At 42.6% G+C, this 22,495-nt stretch overlaps 1 protein-coding gene across 11 annotated transcripts; it reads right to left on the reverse strand.

Annotated features, from left to right (window-relative positions):
* Window positions 1-710: 710 nt before the first annotated feature.
* LOC127990924 (CAP-Gly domain-containing linker protein 1) lies at window positions 711-21,658 on the reverse strand. Of its 11 annotated transcripts, XM_052591534.1 has the most exons (27): window positions 21,492-21,658; window positions 16,262-16,490; window positions 15,486-15,913; window positions 15,272-15,396; window positions 14,972-15,188; window positions 14,539-14,736; window positions 13,627-13,730; window positions 13,220-13,280; window positions 10,573-10,677; window positions 9,250-10,047; window positions 8,311-8,362; window positions 8,142-8,225; window positions 7,912-8,065; window positions 7,587-7,806; window positions 7,356-7,408; window positions 6,941-7,046; window positions 6,690-6,775; window positions 5,311-5,413; window positions 5,030-5,082; window positions 4,817-4,934; window positions 2,728-2,768; window positions 2,475-2,592; window positions 2,283-2,385; window positions 2,135-2,187; window positions 1,793-1,899; window positions 1,399-1,658; window positions 711-1,258 (listed from the first exon to the last, which is right to left on the reverse strand). In XM_052591534.1, exons 2-26 carry the CDS (start codon window positions 16,350-16,352, stop codon window positions 1,436-1,438), a joined length of 3,801 nt encoding a protein of 1,266 aa, XP_052447494.1. In that variant the 5' UTR covers window positions 16,353-16,490; window positions 21,492-21,658; the 3' UTR covers window positions 711-1,258; window positions 1,399-1,435. The 11 variants fall into 11 exon arrangements, with proteins under 11 accessions (XP_052447494.1, XP_052447498.1, XP_052447493.1 ...); XM_052591538.1 differs by lacking the exon at window positions 10,573-10,677; XM_052591533.1 differs by having other exon boundaries at window positions 711-1,658.
* Window positions 21,659-22,495: the final 837 nt, after the last annotated feature.

A 22,495-nucleotide genomic window follows, 5' to 3' on the forward strand; every position in this document is an offset into this window, starting at 1 on the left:
ATTAAGTTAATTGCCTGCGAGCTTCTCCTCCTGTCTGTACGGTAATGCGACAGAGAGCCGAGTGGTTATGACGCAATCGTTAGCCTATTTTTTACAAAAACTGTTTATACGGGGCCATAATGTAACATAGAAGGTAATGGAGCCCTTTATACATTGTCGTGTATCTTTAGAAATAAATAATGGACAAACAGAGTCTTTAAACGCCTCAGATGTAAAGTTATTCGCTGTCAAAATGACGCCAAAATGAATGGGAGTCAATGGGAATGCTAACGCAAGTGAAGTTCTGCTAAAAGATGGCAGCCCCCACCCGACTTCAACTTCCGATTGAGTTCCTTGCCCCTTGGTTTTTTAGCTGTAATATACAGAGGTGAACAAAGTACACAGCTCCATTACTTGAGTGACAGCTGGTCAGATATTACTCCATCAGCAGTAACAGATATTTACTGAAGACAAAGTACAGATGTAGACTTATGCTCTGCAATAATACCAGTCATGAGAAACTGGTAATCCTTACATTAGTACATGATTCAGTCATCATATCAGCAGCTGCTTTAGTATCTATTAAACCAGCTGTACTGTATTAATGATGTTAATGATATCCAGTGTAAGAGGAGCTGAGAGGAACACATATCTGGGAAATGAAGAAGGGTTCACACACTCTTGAGTGTACACTGGAGAATACAGGTCGAGAAACATCACACAATATGACATTTATTAGAAAACAGTGTTTATTGTAACTCACTGCTTCATTCAGCACACCGTTTCATTTTCAAAAACAATGTCTGGCTTGAACAAGAGCCAAATACAGTACATTCTGCAGACAGGTCAGGAGGATCTTTAGGGCCGTACACAAGGTTTAAAAAATATATATATTTATATATATGTTTATTTCCATAAAACCTTTGATCTTTATAAAAATAACCATCTCACAAACCACCTGCGAAACATGTGCCGACTTTAATAAAAACATACTCATCAGATCTCTACAACTTAATAATAATAATACAGTAATACAGTAATAAAAACAGCAAGATGGATTTTTTAACAAAAGTTGTGAACATCTTACCAATAGTCATTCTGAAAGATACTAAATAACAGAAAAATACTCTTTTATTTTATTTACTTTGTTTAGAAATGACTACATTTTCACAAATCTAGAATAATTAACTCTTTCTATTAATTCTTCTCTCGCTGACATGTGAAAGGCTGAGAAATCGAGTCTCCCTTCCACTAGAGGTCAGCACTCAAGACCAGAAACCTGAAACAAAGACATTTAAGCACCCTTTAAAGAATGAACCTTTATAAAACCCTCTTCCCTTCTGACGGAGTAATCTACAGGAGCCTGTTTAAAGAGACTGAAAGGTTTCGGCTCATACAGTGATAAACACGCAGACTCACAACAGTGTTCAGTGCCCGGTGTGGTGATTCAGGGACTCTAGAAGGTCTGGTCATCATTGCAGGAGTCTGTCCAGTGTCCGAAGGCCTCACAGATGTCACAGTAGGGCCGCTGAAGGCTGGCGTGTCCGTGGCGGGAGTGTGGAGCGTCCGGCGTCTGCTGCTGCGTGGGACAGTCCTCGGACTCGTGCAGGTCAAAGCAGTCACAGATGTCACAGAAGAGACGCGGAGCGGGCTTCTTCTTCAGCACCGGCTCGGACGCACTGCAGCACAACACAAAAACATACATTTCATACACAGAAGGACATGTTTATAGTCATCACCAAGTCTATAACACGTGTGCGTACCCAAAGTCAAATAATAAAGCCGTTACAGCTACTAGTTAAGATGAACATACATTAGTGCGTTCCCATCGAGCGCTGCTTCTGCCATCTTCTCCAGTTTAGATCGGAGCTCCTCGTTCTTCCGCTGCAGATCCACGATCACAGAGTTCAGGAACTCAACCTGCGCCGAAGACAGACGTGAATCAGCAGAAGTGTGTCAGATGGGTGATTCATGATGTATAATCCCACAGACCCATTACATAGCTAATCAAATACCTATACACACTCAAAAGAAAACAATGGCTCAAAGTCTGTTTTATTAAACAGAAGCAGGTTTACACTGCGTCTGTAACTGGCTGATGTTGTAGGTCATAGATGAATACACACATAAAGAGAGAACGGTTCTCTGCATGTACCTGCCGCTCTGCAGTCTCCTTTGCCTCCTTCCATGTTTTTACAGCAGAATCATCTGATTGGAACACAAAACACTCATGCAAACCGCTCATGTATACAAATATACACACAAATAAATGTATAACGGTGTTTATATATTCTGAGAGTCACCTGAGGCGTCCTGTCCTGCGCCGCTGATCTGATCCTCAGCTGAACTCCTCTCCTGAAGCAGAGAGCTCTCACTCCTGTGCACCTTCAGCATCTCACCTGCTATCTGCTTACAAGAACCACCAACAACACTGAGACGTGCACACACACACACACACACACACACACACTCGCTCTGATCCACACAGACGTTACCTGGTTCCTCAGAGACTCTATTTCTGTGTCCTTCTCTAGAATCAAGGCCTTCTGTGTTCGGACAGACAGCTGGAGAGCTTCCTTCTCCTTCTCTGTTTCTTTTGTTAAAGTGCTCTCCCTGTGCAGAAGACAGACAGTGTGACGTGTGCCTCCTCCATTCATTCATGCAGGGTCACAACCTCTACATTAAAACAACACAGACTTCTGCACATGGTACGGTTAGAATTGCATTCAATTTCCTGTAGTTGCTCACCTCATTTTTATCTTCTTCAGTTGACTATTGAGGCTGTCACACTGCATTACCAGGGAACAGAATTCAAGATTTATCCCAAAAAATAAACAAATACAACATCCTTATTTTGCATTCTTATTTTCAGCTTTTAAAGGGATCATGAACTGCTTTTATTACTTTGTTCTGTTCTTTGAGGTCCACCTATGATGTTATCAAGACTTTTACATCAAAAAACATCATAATTTAGAATAAGCAGTTTTCTTTATATATTTTAAATATGAATACTTGCACAGCATTGTCTTTTAATTTCAATCTTTCTGAAAATCCTGTTTTGAATTGTGCCTCGTTTGTGAATGAATCTGCTGTAAAATGACAAACAAACAAGCACTGAAGAATTGGTGGGTGGAGCTAAACAGTCAGTGCTTTAGAATTGGTGGGTGGAGCTAAACAGGCACTGCGTTAGAATTGGTGGGCGGAGCTAAACAGGCACTGCTTTAGAATTGGTGGGTGGAGCTAAACAGGCCCTGCTTTAGCATTGGTGGGTGGAGCTAAACAGGCACTGCTTTATAATTGGTGGGCGGAGCTAAACAGGCACTGCGTTAGAATTGGTGGGCGGAGCTAAACAGGCAGTGCTTTAGAATTGGTGGGCGGAGCTAAACAGGCAGTGCTTTAGAATTGGTGGGTGGAGCTAAACAGGCACTGCTTTAGCATTGGTGGGTGGAGCTAAACAGGCACTGCGTTAGAATTGGTGGGCGGAGCTAAACAGGCAGTGCTTTAGAATTGGTGGGCGGAGCTAAACAGGCAGTGCTTTAGAATTGGTGGGTGGAGCTAAACAGGCACTGCTTTAGCATTGGTGGGCGGAGCTAAACAGGCAGTGCTTTAGAATTGGTGGGTGGAGCTAAACAGGCACTGCTTTAGCATTGGTGGGTGGAGCTAAACAGGCACTGCGTTAGAATTGGTGGGCGGAGCTAAACAGGCAGTGCTTTAGAATTGGTGGGCGGAGCTAAACAGGCACTGCTTTAGCATTGGTGGGTGGAGCTAAACAGGCACTGCGTTAGAATTGGTGGGCGGAGCTAAACAGGCAGTGCTTTAGAATTGGTGGGCGGAGCTAAACAGGCACTGCTTTAGCATTGGTGGGTGGAGCTAAACAGGCACTGCGTTAGAATTGGTGGGCGGAGCTAAACAGGCACTGCTTTAGAATTGGTGGGCGGAGCTAAACAGGCACTGCTTTAGCATTGGTGGGTGGAGCTAAACAGGCACTGCGTTAGAATTGGTGGGCGGAGCTAAAGGGCACTACTGTATAATCTGTGGGTGGAGCTAAACAGTGCCATAGAAGCAGGTGTTGATCATCTTCTATGGAGGTCGGAGTTCAGACACACGATTATGTCATAAAGTGGCACATTCCTCAAGCTGTCCTTTTGGCAGACTGGCTTCAATATAAGCTGTTTTTAGACTAACAGGAAAGTTTTGAGTTCTGAAACTTGCAGGATGATTTTATAGTACAATGACGTTTTCTATTTTGATTTCTGTTCATGACCCCTTTAAAAAATCCAGCAACTCAATGAGTCCATCACATACTCTTATAGTATAAATCTCAATTTATTTAAAACATATTTTTTTCCTGAAACTTAATAGTAGTCTTGTGTAATAAAGACTGCGGTGGAAAAGCTCCACAGTTCGAGTCTCTGATCAGAAACGGACAAATTAAGAACCATAAGTAATTCTAGTTTAATAGTGAGGAGTGGAGGAAGTCCAAGCACCAGAAGCTCATGTAAACAAAAAGGTGATTTAATTTACATTTTCTGTATTTTCCCAAATATTGTGTTTGTACTACAAATCCAGTTTGAATCTATAATCTCTTCTCATTTTGTAAGCTAGGGTTTGATGAAACAGCTTTGAGAAAGTACAAGACCGTTTCAAAAGGGACAACACTAGTTGGAGAAAGTTCAAAGATATAGACTTGAGTCTATTTTACTGTGCTCTTCATCAAATGTGAATGAATTTAATTGGATGATTACATGTGTTCTCAAACTGGGATAACCATGCCGTAATGTGTGACATTGTTCTACCCCAATATCATACCACATCATTATATCCTCCTCCATGTTACCTGGTTCCTCAGAGACTCTATTTCTGTGTGCTTCTCTGAGATCAGGGCACTCTGTGTTCGGACAGACTGCTGGAGAGCGTCCTTCTCCGTCTCTGATTCTCTCGTGAAAGTGTTTTCTCTGCGCAGAACACAGACTGTAAGATGTGTGCTTCAGCTGTCGTTCGTCTGGGGTTCAGCACAACTATACTGGAAACAATCTCTGTCTTTCATTACCTGTTCTTCATCTCCTTCAGCTGCTTGTGGAGATCGTCACACTCCTTTCTGAGCTGCATTGAGAGGGAAGCTAAATTAGTGATGAACACATGAATCATCACAGCATTGTATATAAAGCATCAAATATTTACAACATCGACCCGTTTCATTCAATTTGAGCATTCAGAAAATATAAAGATGAGTTCAGCTCAAGGATCTGGACACTGCATCCTTCAGTCAGACAAACTTCCAGATGCTAACTAATACAGTATATCATCTGTTACATCAGACGGTTAACGTACATCTTTGTGTCTGGAGTCTAGCTCCAGGGTTAGCGTCTTCCTCTCATGTTTCAGAGCCTCCACCGCCTGGGCTTTCTCTGTGACCGCTTCCTTCAGCTCCTCTCTGAAACAAAGCCAGCCGTTCCTCAAACTACACTCAGGTGCAGTCACACAGGACTCATACTTCACTTCTTCTTGAAACAGTTAGGAATTAAAGCAGCAATTCTCAACAATTCTCTCACCTGTGCTAAACAGCATGTAATTGAATGAAGGGTCTCACTCAGTTATGATTGCCCTCTATTAATTATTAGTCTTTATCTAAACAAAAATCATGCTGTACTACAGATACAGTGACAGCGATCTACTCTAGTAGACTATGTGGCCATTATATAGACACACACACATACACACAATCACATACACAAACACACTCACATATACATATATACACACACACACACACCCACCCACTCACTCACATATCCACACATACTCACATATACACACACACACACCCTCTCTCACATATACACTCACATATACACACACACACATACACGTACACGTACACACACACACACACTCACATATACACACACACACATACACAAACACACACACCCACTCGCACACACACTCACACGCACACACTCACTCACTCACAAACACATACACACTCACATATACATGAACACACACAAACACAGTTCAGCTAAGTTAATAATAGGTTAGTTCACCACGAAAACAACTATATGAGGAGTAAATGATGGGGGAATTCATTTTTGTGTGTGTGCATGAACTATATCGTTTGAGTTTTACATTATAATTTGAGACATTGGTTACTTGCTGAACCATGGCAGTCTTACCCATGATTGCAGTTTTGAGTAATGAACCAGGCTGGGAGTTTTTAAAAGCCTCAGGAATCTTTTGCAGGTGTTTAGAGTTAATTAATTGATTCAGATGATTAGGTTAATAGCTCGTTTAGAGAACCTTTTCATGATATGCTAATTTTTTGAGATAGGAATTTTGTGTTTTCATGAGCTGTATGCCAAAATCATCAGTATTAAACAATAAAAGACCTGAAATATTTCAGTTGGTGTGCAATGAATCTAAAATATATGAAAGTTGAATTTTTATCATTACATTATGGAAAATAATGAACTTTTATCACAATATGCAAATTTTTTGAGAAGGACCTGTATAATTCCCTTCTCCTCCGCTAGTATTACACATGACTGTATTACAGAGAAAGAATGATTCAGCAGAAGACTTTGAACTGAGAGAAAACTCTTCATGAATATGGAACGACTCCGATGTCACAACACAAAGATGAGCAGTATTGGGCTTCATGTAAACACTGGTGAAACTGAACTCAGTGTCACGTAAGTGTGTGTCCTCACATGTCTTCAGTGAGGCGGCTGATCTTCTGCTGCTCAGATCTCAGCATCTCCTCATACTCCCAGTTCTGCTGCTTCAGAGCATCCAGCTAACACAGATACACACACATACATCAGTGCGTTTCACACAAAATATCGTTTGGATGATAACTGACAGCATTTATTTTCCCTTGTGAAACGTTTCATGACACTTCAAACACTGTACAGCAAATCTTATAACCCTCCTCAGTGTTTTTAGCTGTTGAAGACGTTACCTGGTTCCTCAGAGACTCTATTTCTGTGTGCTTCTCTGAAATCAGGGCACTCTGTGTGTGGAGAGACTGCTGGAGAGCGGCGTTCTGCTTCTCACATTCACTTTCCCTGCAGAAGAGCGCACTTTAGTCATCATTTACCTGCCCTAAGGCTCTCCGTGTGACTCTTCTTCATCCACCAAACAAAAAGAAACGCTTAGCAGAATCTTCACGCTGCTTTAATCACATATCATACTTAAAAAAAGACTAAAATGACCAGTAGGTGGCAGCAAGCCGCTGTCTTACTGACCGAGTCATGAGTCATTTATTCAGTAGATCTGTTCAAAACAGCTGATTCGTAAGAAACTGTTTATTATGCAGGTAAGGGTCTATGAATCACTGATTCAACATGCTCAAAAAAAGAGAGAGCATTCATTACCTGTTCTTCATCTCCTTCAGCTGCTCGTGGAGATCGTCACACTCCTTTCTGAGCTGCATTGAGAGGGAAGCTAATTTAGGGCTGAACACATGAATCATCACAGCATTGTATATAAAGCATCAAATATTTACATAAGACACAACATCCACCCGTTTCATTCAATTTGAGCATTCATAAAATATAAAGAGGAGTTCAGCTCAATGATCTGGCCACTGCATCCTTCAGTCTCACCCCAGCTGTTTCTCTGGAGGTCTCCAGCTGCTGGATCCGTGTCTTCAGCTCCAGGCCTTCGTCCCGAGACACAGCGAGCTCCTGCTGCACTCCATCAAGCTCACGCTGTAGTTCCTGCACTCCTGGTGAGTGCTCCAGGCTTTCAGCTTCATTCTCAGCCTGGACTTGAGCTCGAGAGCGTCTGTCCTCCTCAAGCTGCTTCTGAAGCTCCTCTAGTCTCCTGAAACCAGATCGATTCAGTCCACAAACACATGTTGAAACACAGTCAGTGTCAGGCCCCACAAACAGCCCCCGCTCTGTTTTCATCACACGTATGAGCGCAGACCTCTCTTTCTGCTTGAGCTCCTCGTTCAGCTGTGTTATTAGAGCAGAGCTGTCTCCCGCTGATTTCATGTCCACCATGTCCTCCTCAAGTTTAGTTTTGTCTTCGGTCAGCAGCAGTATCCTTTCTTGGTTTGCGTTCAGATTTGTCTGTAAAGCTGAAGGAGGAAGACACCAGTCAGAAACAGCACACGTGAGTCAGGTTGTTGTCTGCTGGATGGGCTGGTTACTGACCGGCGCAGTGGCTCTTCATCTCCTGTAGTTCAGCACAGAGGGATGTGACCTGATCCTCTCTGTTCCTGAGCTCCTCCAGTAACTCTGAGACAGACAGCCCATGCACAGCTCTATCAAATCTGACAAATCAAGTCAAGACGTGACTCGGAGTAATCGTGCGTGCACATACCTTGATTAGTCCGAGCAGATTTGACTTGATCGTTAGACGTCTTCTCAAGATTCTGTTTCGGGGAAATGAAGAATGTGAATTCATTTGAGGATTAATCATAGGCTTAATTCCTCGTCTTTAGCTGTTAGTTACTTGTCGTATGGGAAGACGGCTAACGGCTGTCAAGTTCTCAGATACACAACAGTTTGTTTGGAGCAGCATTTACTCTGAAACACGCAGCACATTTATTTACTTGATGCAATTTGACAATAGCACTAAGCCATATTGTGATTTCCAGATTTTATTTCAGTTAATCATGCATCCCTATAATGCACAAACGAAATAATCAAACAATAAGAATGAACGAATAGCACAGGACTACAGTAAAAACCTGGTGCACTGCAAACAAAAGTGAAAAGACAAATGCAATTCACTGTCACTGAACACTAATGTCAAATCTGGCATAAAAATATAAGTATGGCTTCAGAACAGTTAAAATACTACTCAAATTCTTGTCAATGAGCTTGACAGGCCCAGTTTCCATGCATTTATGTTGAACGGAAAAAAGCAACTTGGACATCCAGCTGAAAGGCATGCGACACTTACAGGATTACATTTATGTTGCATAAAGTTCACTACTTAGTTTACTTCTCGGTTGTGCTTGAGGCATCAATGTTTCTTTTCTAAAAAAACACACCTATTATAGATGTTTATAAATAAATTATATCTAGACATCATGTGAATACTATTAATCCTCCTTAAATAGTGTTTAAAGTCCACTATATTTATTATTATCGATCTAAGCATTATTCATCGCTCATTATGGTTCAAGTCATCTTTGAATATCTAAAATTAAAAAGAGACCTCTTCAGGGGTTTGTTCTGTGATATCGACCCCTGACCTGCACGCGGTGTATAAGATGGTGCTTCAGTTGTGGTAAAACAGGACATGAAGACCTACCTTTTCTTCCTGAGATCTGGCTTGGCTCTTGTCCTGCTGTATTTGGCTCAGTAACCTCTGCATGTCTCTGTGCTGTGACTGCAGCGTCTGGAGAGCGGTTTCTTGCTCCAGAGCTTCTTGTGTCTTCTCTCGCAGCTGCTGGCCGATCTTAAGTCCCGTGTCCTCCAGCTCTCGGACCCGGAGCTCAGCGCTGTGAAGCTTCCCCAACACCTCCTCCATCTCCACCAGGTGCTGCTCCTCGGTCTTCTCCAGACTGGTGCGCAGTGTCTCTACCAGCCGTTCGTTCTGGAGCTGTGTCTGGTGATCGTTGGCTTCCCCTGTGCAGCCCGTGGCTTGAGAAGCATGCTTGTTAGCCAGAGCTTTACGCAGCTCACACGTGTCTGAGGCTCTGAGCTGCTCCAAGGCTTGCTGGTGCAAGGCCTCGACTGACGCTAGTTTAGCACGCCACTCCTCAACGATATTTGAATTCTCCTCCTTAGATTTGGCCAGCTGACTCAAAAGCTGCTCGTTATCCTTCGACAAGCGTCCGGAGGATGACTGGAGCTGTGACAGAGATTGACGGTGTTCCTCTTCTCGAGCCGCGAGCATCTTGTGCAGTGAGTCCAGCTCTTCCTGGTGACGGTGGCCCTGAGCGTCCAGCTGCGTGTGGAGGGAGCACAGCTCCTCCTGGAGAGCAGGAACACCGTCCTGTCCTGACACCGCTTCCAGAGACTTCCGGAGAGCTGCTACCTCCTTGTCCCGAGAGGCAAGATCCCGCTCCAACTCCAGGATACGGGACTTCTCCGAGACCGTGGCCACCTAAGAGTCAAAACTGGTGTTTTAGTGAGCGATGAGTGTGGCGTGGAGGAGTGAGGACTTGGTGATGGTGCGGATGTGACCATCTTTTCAGGTTAAGAAGGGGATAATGTAGTTCTTCTCAAATTATTGGAGTAATACCACCTAAAGCTACAACCCCAGTTCTAGAAAAGTTGGGATGTTTTGTAAAAGTAAATGATAAATCTGGGACATAATTGGGAACAATGGTGACTTCACAAGTGGGGGACAACCACCAAACCCGAAACTGATCATCTAACTTACAATCTCCTGATGTTTTCAGGTTCTCTACAGCTGTGGGAACCCCATATAAAACCAATCAGTGTTCTTCTATATACCTACACGTATAACAAGACACCACAATGATATCACAGCAGTTAGATGTTTAGTGCATGTTAGTAATCATTCCTAGTGTTAGCTATGAACTGGAGCAAGATCCCTGACACAGAAACAGATGTTAGCTGGAGCGCTGTGGGAGGTGTTCCCGTAGCCCAGAGGAAGATCCATTACCCGGGAGTCCTCTAACTGCCTCTGCAGATTGTCAGCTTTGGTCTTTTCAAAGAGAAGACTCTGTTCGAGCTCCTTCACAAGGGCATGCTCCAGCTGTGTCTGCGTCTGTTAGTAGAAACACAACCAGTGCCACCATCACACGCCTGATGCAGAGACGAGGAGGAAGATGTTGTGATGATCAGTGCCACAGCGGAGGAAAGTGTGAGGAAGCAGAGCAGCAGAGCATCATGCTGAAGAAAGCCACACGAACGAATAAACACCAGACACCGCAGACGCCACGCAGCATTATAGTGTTAGGAACAGAAACAAAGACTCGAGCGAAAAGAGAAAGAAGAGAAAATCTGATGACTACAAGTTATTCCTGATGACCAAGCACTAAAGTACAGCAGATCAGATCTTCATGAAGGTGTGACTTGTTAGGGATCTTCAGAAACTTATTCTCCCACACGGTTTAAAAACAGACAGGTTTCACATCATGTACGGCTTGATGATCGACTTCAGAGACGGAGATCATTCAGAATCCATGTTCTGTGTAATAATACACTTGTTTTGCTACGACTGTTGAGGTGTGTAAAGCATCTCCGCTAGAATTCTTGGTCTAGGTCTCTGACGTGCGTGGTTTATAACTTCACAATGTTTTCTAGAGTTATTTCTGAATGAGTAGCTCAAGTGTGCAGTGATGAAGGGTGCAGACAGTCAAGAGCGCTTGATTTGAGAACAGGACGAGGCCAGAGAGAAGAAACACAGACATATTACTACAGGAGTCCTGAGAGGCCATGGATTATGATTGTTGTTGCTTCTTGTTTTCTCCTGATTTTTATTATTCACAATGTTTGGTGAGTGTACTGTTGCTATAGTAACGCACATCAGTAATACGTCTACAATCAATAAATAAAGACTAATCAATAACAGAGACAGCATGCAAACCTTTTTTTGCGTAATTAACATGTTTAATGATCAAAGCGTTCACTTCAGAATGATGCAGAGATCCATTCTACAGTTGGTTTGTGATTTTTATTCGTCATGTAGGATACGCTGAATATCAGGTGGGTCACAAGACTGAACAGTGTGTGTGTGTGAGAGAGAGTGTATGTGTGTGACTGTGTGTGTGTGTGTGTGAGAGAGAGTGTGTTTGTGAGTGAATGTGTGTGTGTGTGTGTGTGTGTGCGAGAGAGAGTGTGTGTTTGTGAGTGAATGTTTGTGTGTGTGTGTGTGTGTGTGTGTGTGTGTGTTCCACAAAGAAATGTAGAAAACACAAAAGATTACAGCACTGTATAACATCACTTAATTAAATCATACACATTTTTACTAATATAAAATCGCATTTCTTATTATTATACATTTAACGATTCACGATAAAGATTATAAATAAGGGCAGAGATGCACATTACAACTACGTCCTTAAAGCGCATCCTAAACACAACAGAAGCCCCAGTTATCCCCGAACAGTCATGAACTTCAGATACAGGGTCAAACTGACACTATACAGTGACGTCAGCCTCGGGTTAATAAGCGGTTCGTTTATGATACAGAATGATAACAGATACACAATAATCATATAACCTTACAGGAGTGCTGAAATGCTGAATCAATAACAGTGTTGAACAGGAGCAGCGTCGTCCACCGAGAGGACAGAGCGGAGCGTTATTTAAAGAGGACGTTCACGCGTCAATGAGCAGCAAAGGAAGGAGAAGCTGTATTCGGATTACTTCTGTGTCACTGATCGGGCTTTATATGTAGTTTGAGGTCACAACGGGTTTGACTGAAATAATGATGCAACAACTGACATAAAACAATTGAACAAAAAAACGGATAAATACATAATGTAGGCATTGATAATATTCAAATCCAAACATAATCAAATTAATTTGTGTGTAAGGACAGTTTCTTAGCAGCTAGAGCTATAGCCCACAAGGATCCAGTGGCTGGTGTTACAGATAATACATCGTGCTAACTTTATTATTTTAACAGTCAATTTGCAAATAATGTGTTCAGATTTGTCGAACACACAACGCGCTGAATCTCCACGAATTAGTGCATTTTAAAAACGCTGGTTTGTTTCTGCCCACATTTGGGTCATATATGGACAAACCCAGCAGTTGGGTCACATTTTTACATTTAAAGTTTCACCCAAAAGTTGGGTCAGTCCATATTTAACCCAAAGTTTCTTAGAGTGTGTCATTACTGTGTACTTAATACTAATCGATGTCAATACCACAAGAAACGGACGTCTGAAGAGAAATTATATATGTATAATTTGGAAACTATTTGAGCGTTTACATAATCAGTGTTTTGATGCTATTTTATACGTATTGTTAAGTTTTATGAGTGGGCTGCTACACAGACAGCTGTTGGAGCACAGAACAACTTTTGAAATGTCGAGATCACGAGAAAACAAGAAAGAAACGTGATGATAATCCATGGCCTCTTAGTGCAGCTCTTGTGCAGATAATTCATACAGAATAATGAACTCAAAGCCGTATAATATGTTTAACGCTGAATGCACTGGAGGTCAATCAGTGGTTTTAAGAACCGCTGTAGGTCACGCATCTCTGAAGTTCACAGGTCACAGCAGGTTTGACTGCATCCAGGTCTAGTGTGAGCACAGCTTTAGGTCTGAATGTTCAGAGCAAAGATCTTCAAATACCTCCAGATCTCCTTTGGTGATGCAGGCTTCCTCCACCCGGAACTGCAGGTCCTCCACCTTCCTGTTCGGGACAATAATCACTGATCAGCTTCAGTTTCCATTCACACTTTACAATCTTACTTCTACATCAGCAGCATTTCATGTGTTTTTTTCCCCCCATCGTCTGCTGGTGCAACCATACAGTTATGTGTGTTGTTATCATACTGCATGCTAATTTATAAAGTTATCAGAAACAGAGACATGCATAACAAATAATAATTAATTTTAGATTTTTTGTCCATGCGTGGCCATGGGTCACCAATATGAACATGAGTTATCAATCCATTAGCTCTGAGGATGTCTATATGAGACTCGAATCATAACAGTCAGATGGATGTGATGCAGTGTGTATGTGATGATGACTGCACCTCTTCTCCTCCTCCAGCTGACCGAGCAGCTCCATCTTCTCTCGGTCTGCAGCCTCCACGAGCTCTCGCAGCTGGTCCATCTGAGCTCCGGCCTCCAGAACATACTGCAGCGATCCAGAGCAGACACACGCATCTCAGATCAGCACAACATAGCATGTTGTAGAGATAAATACATAGAAAATAAAAACTGTGCTCGTGTGATGAACTGAGAAAGTTAGTCTCCAAAGAGCGCCCAGTGGAGCCTGAGTTTCCCAGCTCTCTGTTAACAATCATCTGGCGCTGTCCCTGGTACATCCATGCGCTTTTGACACTAAACCCAATCCCCAAGTAAATGAGGTCATTAAATATAAAACTAGCAAAACGAGTAACAGCGTCCCCAGCACTTTTTAAAGGAAAGTTACGCCACTGATGATGCTTTAAACTGAATTCACAACCATCTGAAACAGAAAGTGTGAAGCAGAAGAAAGAAGGGGAAGGAAGGGTTTTAAAACGATGTTTCTTCCTCTTCATGATCTCATAACTGTTCTGTGTAAAAACACACACTTTCTTCTTCATAACAACAGTTTCTGCAACCGGCTCCAGCTTTTACTTCTTCTTTTCCTTTTTTCCCCACATTTTTGACTATTTAGAAACCAAAACATTTCTGTCTTAAGTACAAATCTATCTTAACCTTAACCTTCACCTTTTCTTTTTCTTCCAATTGATTTAAATGATTGAAATTTGCATAGATTTTTGTTTGTATCGTTGCATCTCTAGTTCGTACATGTTTTTACCAATACATTTCCATGACTTGAGACAATATTCATGAACTAATGTTCCCTTATTTAACAAGAGTTCATGTCAATTTATCATAGCGCATGTTAGCTAAAATAATTCTTCAGTGGACAGGTGTTAGACAGAGGAGGCTCTGACCTGCTCCTGGCCTTCTCTCAGTAAGCTCAGCTCCTGCTCCACCGCTCCCACGTGGCTGGTGGCTTTGGCCACCTCTCCTCTCTCCAGGTCCCGCTCGGCCAGGAGCTGCTCGATGTGCTGCTGCTTCTCCTTCAGCGCCTCCTGCAGGGCTGTGGTGCCGGAGATCTTCCTCGCATACTGCGCAGACGTCTCCGCCAGCTTCAGAGAGACACTCATTCAGCATCTGTCACATAGGACCTTCACTCTACAGATATTACCTTCAAATGTTTACCAAGAAGCCTGTCTTGAATCTCCACTGATATCAAAAATGGTTTCATTATTTAATTCAACTGGCTCAATCAATCAGCTGATGGGAAACGATTTTGCAATTGCACTTTGATGTTGGCACTGTTAAGCATGCTTGAGCTATGAAAGCAAAGGTAAGTGCACTCACCAGTCCTGTTCGGCTGGGCTTGCCACCAGCAGAGGAGGTCAGGGAGCTGATGGAGCTGACGGAGGAGGCGCTGGGGCTGTGTTTCAGGCCTGACGGTGTGCTGGCTGTCTTCGGTGCAGTGCTCTTTGCTTTGGCCAGGCTGGTGGAGGGAAAACCTATCCGGGTCACCTTGTGCACAGGAGCAAACAGACCATACTTGGCCTGACAATGGAAATACCTGATGACACACAAATGCATGCATGAAACCTCGGTTTATTCTGATAATGCACCTCTCCTGCACGGAGTGTAAATGAAAGGTACCTGGTTCCAGCCACAGTACCATCGTTCTTCCCCAAGGGCTCGTCCAGCTCAACTCCACACCACTCTCCCTTGGCAAAATCTGTTTCACCCAAGAAACGCACCACGCCAGTTTTCGAGCCCGTCACCTGTGAAGGAGACGAGGACTCAACATGCATGCTGAGGAGGATATAGATAAGAGCGTGTGAAATGTGTTGGAGCATGGCTGCACTCTCACCAGCACTCGATCGTTGATCTTCAGCTCGCGCTCTCCCTTCCGGAGCGAGCCGGACTCGGACAGGCTGGACACAGACTCACTCCTGGAGCGCAGCAGCTCAGACGCTGGAGCAGCACAGGACGGAGGAGAAGCCATCGTCTCGTCCGCCTCACCTTCTGTGTGGGACAGCTTGGAGGGCCGTGTGAAGATACCCTGAAGCGCGTCACACTGGAAGTAGCGCACACCTGACACCGAGCCATCGTTCTTCCCAATATGCTCGTCAAGCACGACTCCAGCCCACTGGCCCGGAGCAAACTGGGTCTCTCCTAAGAAGTGAATGACGCCCGGCTTGTTGCCATTCACCCAGACTCGATCGCCGAGCTTGAACTGCTCTCCTGCATCCGGGACCGAGGCTGAGGGTTTGTCAGCTTGAGCTGGTTTAACAGAACCTGCTCCGAAGGAAGAGAAGAAAACAGCAGAAACCAGACATGCACTTACTACTGCTACAAAACACAAAGAAGTCTTTTCTGCAAAGTGCAAACCACACCTGCATTTATCTGATCCAAAGTACAGCTAAAGCAGTAATACTGTGACATATTTTACTATTTAAAACAGCTGTTTTCTGTGTGAATCTGTGTTAAAGTGTAATGTATTTCTGTGATGCTCCGCTGTATTTTCAGCATCATTCCTCCAGTCTTCAGTGTCACATGATCTTCAGAAATCTGAATAGTAAGAAACCACCAGTGTGTGACTGGTAGTGTATGTAGATGTGTGTATATGATCAAGCGTGCTCTCACCGACAGAAGGAGAGGTCTTCGTGAGCCCAGCAGTGGATGGCCTGCTGATTTTGCTGGGTGCTTTCAGTCCCGAGGGTTTGGCTGTGCTCATTGTTGCTCTCAAACGCTCCGTCTATATGTGCACGCTTCCTCGCCAACAAACATTGACTGCTGAGGTCGGAGCAACAGTGCAGAGAAAAAAATGATTTGATAAAAGAAAGAAGTGAAGGAGAAAGGGAGGTATCGATGTCTGTGGAGAGAAAGAAGAGAGAAATACATCCGCGTGTAAACAGAGCAGGGACGTGTCTTCAGTGAGATCATGTAACACGCGGTTCAGTGGTCAGTTGGTGCGTCTGAAGGCGTCGAGCCGGTTTCACACTGCACACATAAGCAATAACGCGTTTCTGCAGCACCACAGAGCTGGACAGAATCAGTTTTGGGTCGCTACACTAGGCTCTAATGTTACGCAATGTTGAGGAGTTATTAAAAAAGAACTTGTAAAACAAGTGGCTCAATGATTCACAGTGATGAGAATCAACTCTTTCTGAAACACTGTGTCCAGAATGGATTCAGTCAAAGGAAACACCTCCTCTGTAACAGGCTTTTCTAGTATTCACTTCGGCTTCAACAAGTCTGCTCTAGAAGCATTCACAGCGCTTCTTTCACACGGTTGTACACTGATGTCATTGCTCGTGCATTTCTAGCAGCTCGGTGTCGTGAGGGATAAAGCCATATGTGTGATCATGTAGAGCGGCATGGGGAAGTTTGGGAAAATGTGAATAATTTTAACAAAATAAGGGAGATCATACAAAATGCATGTTGTTGTTTTACTTCGTACTGTTCCGAGTAAGATATTTTACATAAAAGATGTTAACATTTACTCCACAAGAGAAAGAAGGAAACACGATGCATTAAGAGCCGGAAATTAAAGATCGAGGTAAATTGTACTTGATTTGTCTTCCGGGAAACATGCAAGTGTCTTCTGTTGCTTCTGAAGGCCAGTATGGAGCCAGAAGAGTCTCAATAAAGATAAATGCACACACTACAGTCACATATGCACACATAGGATTCATACATGCACACACATAATTCATAAATACACACACAGGATACACAAATGCACACAAAATTCACAAATGCACACACAAAATTTAAAAAGCACAGAAGATTCACAAATGCATACAAAATTCAGAAATACACACACAATTTAGAAATGCAAACAACATTTACAAATGCACTCAAGATTCACAAATGCACAGGACAAGATTCAGAAATGTATTTCTGATGCACACACACATATATCTTGATTTACAAACTGCTTGCGGTCTGTGAACTTCACTGCATTTGTGTGTGAATTTTGAGACTCCCTTGACTTGGCTCGACACACAAATGCCTTTTTTTAAACAGGGAATGATCTGCAACCAATCAGATATCTCCCTTGTTTTAGCCAATCACAAGAATGCACCCCACGTGGGGGATTGTTTACTTATAAGCCAATCAGCGAACGACTCACTTTCCTCACGCAGCGAACGACTCACTTTCCTCAAGCAGCGAACGACTCACTTACCTCACGCAGCCGGCGACTCACTTTGCGCAGCGAACGACTCACTTTCCTCACGAGTCACGCAGCGAACGACTCACTTTCCTCACCCAGCGAGCGACTCACTTTCCTCACGAGTCACGCAGCGAACGACTCACTTTCCTCACCCAGCGAGCGACTCACTTTCCTCACGAGTCACGCAGCGAACGACTCACTTTCCTCACCCAGCGAGCGACTCACTTTCCTCACGAGTCACGCAGCGAACGACTCACTTTCCTCACCCAGCAAGCGACTCACTTTCCTCACGAGTCACGCAGCAAACGATTCACTTTCCTCACGAGTCACGCAGCGAACGACTCACTTTCCTCAGCGAACGATTCACTTTCCTCAAGCAGCGAAGTTGAGCGAACGATTCACTTTCCTCACGCAGCGATCAACTCACTTTCCTAAGCGAACGACAGCCGGAGACCCACTTTTCGCAGCCAGAGAGCCACTTTCCTCTCGCAGCGGACCACTGACTCTCTCTTCATGTAGGGACTGAATATTATAATTAAAGTGACTTCTATATTGCATCCAAAAGAATATTTAGATATATTTAAATATTCAAAAAGGTTTAAACATTTTTTTTATTATTTTTTACTTTCATTAAAATATTTCAATAAAATGAAATAATTGCCTATTGCAAATTTATGAATCCATGGTTAACTTTTTTTTCTGCAGTCACTGGGCTATATGTATTGAGACATTTTTAAATTTATATTTTGTAAAAAAATAATAAAAAATAAACCTGAATTGTAATCTAAACATCTGTATTTTCATACAATTTAATACAATTGCTGTGTGAACACGTTCATGTGATTGGCTTATAAGTAAACAATCCCCCCACGTGGGGTGCATTCTTGTGATTGGCTAAAAGAAGGGAGATATCTGATTGGTTGCAGATCATTCCCTGTTTAAAAAAAGGCATTTGTGTGTCGAGCCAAGTCAAGGGAGTCTCAAAATTCACACACAAATGCAGTGAAGTTCACAGACCGCAAGCAGTTTGTAAATCAAGATATATGTGTGTGTGCATCAGAAATACATTTCTGTATCTTGTTCTGTGCATTTGTGAATCTTGTTCTGTGCATTTGTGAATCTTGAGTGCATTTGTAAATGTTGTTTGCATTTCTGATTTTTGTGTGCATTTCTGAATTTTGTGTGCATTTCTGAATTTTGTATGCATTTGTGAATCTTCTGTGCTTTTTAAATTTTGTGTGTGCATTTGTGAATTTTGTGCGCATTTGTGCATCTTGTGTGTGTATTTATGAATCATGTGTGTGCATCTATGAATCCTGTGTGTGCATATGTGAATGTAGTGTGTGCATTTATCTTTATTGAGACTCTTCTGGCTCCATAGGCCAGTACTAAATGGGAATATATATATATATATATATATATATATATATATATATATATATATATATATATATATATATATATATATATATATATATTTCAACAAAATAATAAAAATTTGGACATCATCATTCTGTTCAAAAGTTTTCACCCCCCAGCTCTTCGTGCATGGTTTCTCCTTCTGGAGCATCAGTGAGTGTCTGAATCTTGTGTAATAGTTGTGTTTGAGTCCCTCAGTGTGTAAAGATGGATCCCAGAATCACACAGTCACTGATGGAAAGAGTTCAAATACACAGTTTAACTGTTCAGAACAAACAAGAGACTCATGAACAACTATTACCAAACAAACAAACAAACAAACAGTTGTGGATCATCCAGGAAACCACACACCGTATTAAGAACCAAACTTTTGAACGGGGTTATGTTAATAATTTCAGCATTTTTTTTTTTTTTGGTCTAAATGTAAACATCTTTTATGTACACTATCTTACTAACATGCATTTTGTATGATCTCTCTTATTTTGTTAAATTATTCACAGATTCTGCAAGGGTTCACAAACTTTTGCATGCCACCATAATCCAAGTTTATTGTCACACATTCATTTTGTGATCCATAACACACCACTGACAAACTGAATAAAGTCATCAACATGTAAAAGTAAAGCACAGCAGTCTTCATTGCATGAATAAAACACTTATAAATATATCCTTATTAAAGCCAGTTAAGATTAGTGAGTGACTTTTTTGTTTCTGAAAATATATTCCAGCTGTCTGTCAGTAACATATCAGTCACTGAAACACTGTTTCTTGATTTTATATGAGCATGCATCTGGCAAATCAACAGGTGCCAGACTCTCCATCACATCTCAACAAAAACCAGAAGCATTTATAACCCTGTCGTTAACTAAACACGTCAAGGTAAAGGCCCTCTTGTCGGTTTCCAACAAAAGAAATGAAGACATGAATAATTACTAGATATAAATTATTTATTAGAGTTAAAATAATATATATACACAATAACACAACAAAAACTGAATCAGCTTCTAAAAACAACAAAGGAAATGTAATACACACCCTGTTACATGTCCATTTGAAAGTATACGTGCAGTTTTTTTTACATTTAGTTTTAATCACTGAAAGCGTTCTGAGTTGGTTCTTGTAAAGTGTGGGATCTTTAGTGTGTTCTGCTTGGACACAAACAGCTCAAATGAAACCGAAAGGGACATACTGATATAAATAAATGTGGCTTGACCGTGGTTATGATATGCTGTATACAGAGACTCACACTCAGGAAGGCACACGAAATACTGAATGCACAAAAACACAGACTCTCCTCAACATCCACTGAAAGAACTTAAAGAACAGCCAATAATGAGCGACACCTCGTGTGATCGGGTAAACGTACCTATCAATCACACTTCCATATCTGAGCTCAGATTATAAGAAGAAATAAATCATTAATTATCCTGCTTGGTGCCACTGTTTAGATGTTTAAGACTTTATTTTGGGTCAAATTAAGAGATTAGTGTTCAGACTATATATATATATATAGACTAGAGATGTAATCTGATTCTGGAAGCATGCCCATCAATGCTTTTACAGTATACACTAACATGTGATTTCTTTCTTTGATATAAAGAGGACCAACCTGCTTTATTATATACAGCAAACAATAGTTATAAATCACAATGCAGCAAGATGAACACTATCCAGGCTTCTCAATAAATGCACAGAAGCATGCGTGTAATAACATCTCTATGATCTAGAATGAGTGAAAGTCAAGTCTGGAGTCTCAGTGGAGGAACAGGAGTCAGTCCATCACACAGAGATCATCTCGATTCAGCTTCTCTTCTTCATGTTCAGGTTTTACATCAGAATAATCAAATGCATGTAAACTCCTGTGTCTCCTAAACTGTGAGGACATGGTGGTTAAACACAGCTAATATAAAGCAGAAACTGGACCTGTAACGATGACAGCTCAGACTTCCTCTGTGACGAGCCTGAGCAGACACCAAAAAGTAGTTTTACTGAGGTATAAACCTCATCATCACAAGACCTTACAGGTTTGCTAATCAGTCGAGCTTCAAGCCCAAACGAGTTCGCTTTCCGAGGACATTTCTCGAGGTCTGAATCACAATCACAGCGCGTTACGGGAATGAAAAGATCTGACTAACGTGACTCTGGCCTCACAGACTTTATATCTAAAGCGGGGAAGTTCACTCGTGGCCGTTAGTTTCCGCTAGCGCGAGACTCGATCAAGCTCCATCTGACGGGGAGCACAGCGGGACCCGCAACGGAGGACTGAGGAGGGCTCACCTGCTGCTCCTGGCCGCGTAGAGCTATCACAGATCCGCTGCGCCGCGGTCCTCTTCTCCGAGTCCGCCGGGTTTAACCTGCTGCGCTCGAGCCTCTCCAGTTCAGCGGCGAAGCGAGTGACGTCATGACGCAGGCGCGCTCAGCCACCGCCCCCTCGACGGGAGCCCTGAAGATAAAAACACTCTCCTTTATATAATAGTGTTACTTTGTGTTTGTACATTTTATAATTTGTATAGGTTTTTTTTGTATTAATCTCTAATATCTCTCTCTCTCTCTGTGTGTGTGTGAACTACACGTGGGCTGAATTAAAGCATTAATTCAGCCCACCAGCACATAAACTTTCCAACACAAGGTAATAACATTTTGGACTTTGTTTACACCACACAGAGAGGAGCTTACAAAGCCCCCCCCCCTCCCCCACCTCGGAGCCTCAGATCACATCACTTTCATGCTAATGCCTTCATACAGACCGCTCATTAAAGTCGCCAAACCAGTTCACAAACAGATTAAAGTGTGGCCAGAAGGATCATCAGAGGTTCTTCAAGACTGCTTCAACTCAACTGACTGGGACATGTTTAACCAGGCTGCCACATGCAATAACACCACTGACCTCCAGGAGTACTCAGAGACTGTTACTGCCTACATCAACAAGTGTATTGATGATGTAACGATCACAAAAACTATCACTGTCCAGGCCAACAAGAAGCCATGGATGACGGGGGAGGTCTACAGACTCCTGAAGACACGCAATGCTGCCTTCAGAGCTGGAGATGAGGTGGGCCTGAGAAGAGCTAGGGCCAACCTGTCCCGCGGCATCAGAGAGGCTAAGAGACAGCACTCCAGGAGGATAGCTCACCAATTCAGCGACAGCAGAGACACTAGGAACTTGTGGCAGGGGATACAGACCATTATGGACTACAAGCCCCCACCACGGACCTGTGACAACAACATCTCTCTGCTGAACGAGCTGAACACCTTCTTCGCTCGCTTTGAGCAACAAAACA

The sequence above is a fragment of the Carassius gibelio genome, chromosome A5 (assembly GCF_023724105.1).
Source record: "Carassius gibelio isolate Cgi1373 ecotype wild population from Czech Republic chromosome A5, carGib1.2-hapl.c, whole genome shotgun sequence".
In the NCBI taxonomy this organism is placed as follows: domain Eukaryota; kingdom Metazoa; phylum Chordata; class Actinopteri; order Cypriniformes; family Cyprinidae; genus Carassius; species Carassius gibelio.

Coding starts and splice junctions, on each gene's coding strand:
- LOC127990924 (XM_052591534.1), bottom strand. CDS start 16,352: ATGAGCACAGCCAAACCCTCGGGACTGAAAGCACCCAGCAAAATCAGC. Junction 7,807..7,911: donor GAGCTCAAGCAGAAAGAGAG/GTCTGCGCTCAT, acceptor ATCTGGTTTCAG/GAGACTAGAGGAGCTTCAGA. Junction 5,083..5,310: donor TAGACTCCAGACACAAAGAT/GTACGTTAACCG, acceptor CTCTCAATGCAG/CTCAGAAAGGAGTGTGACGA.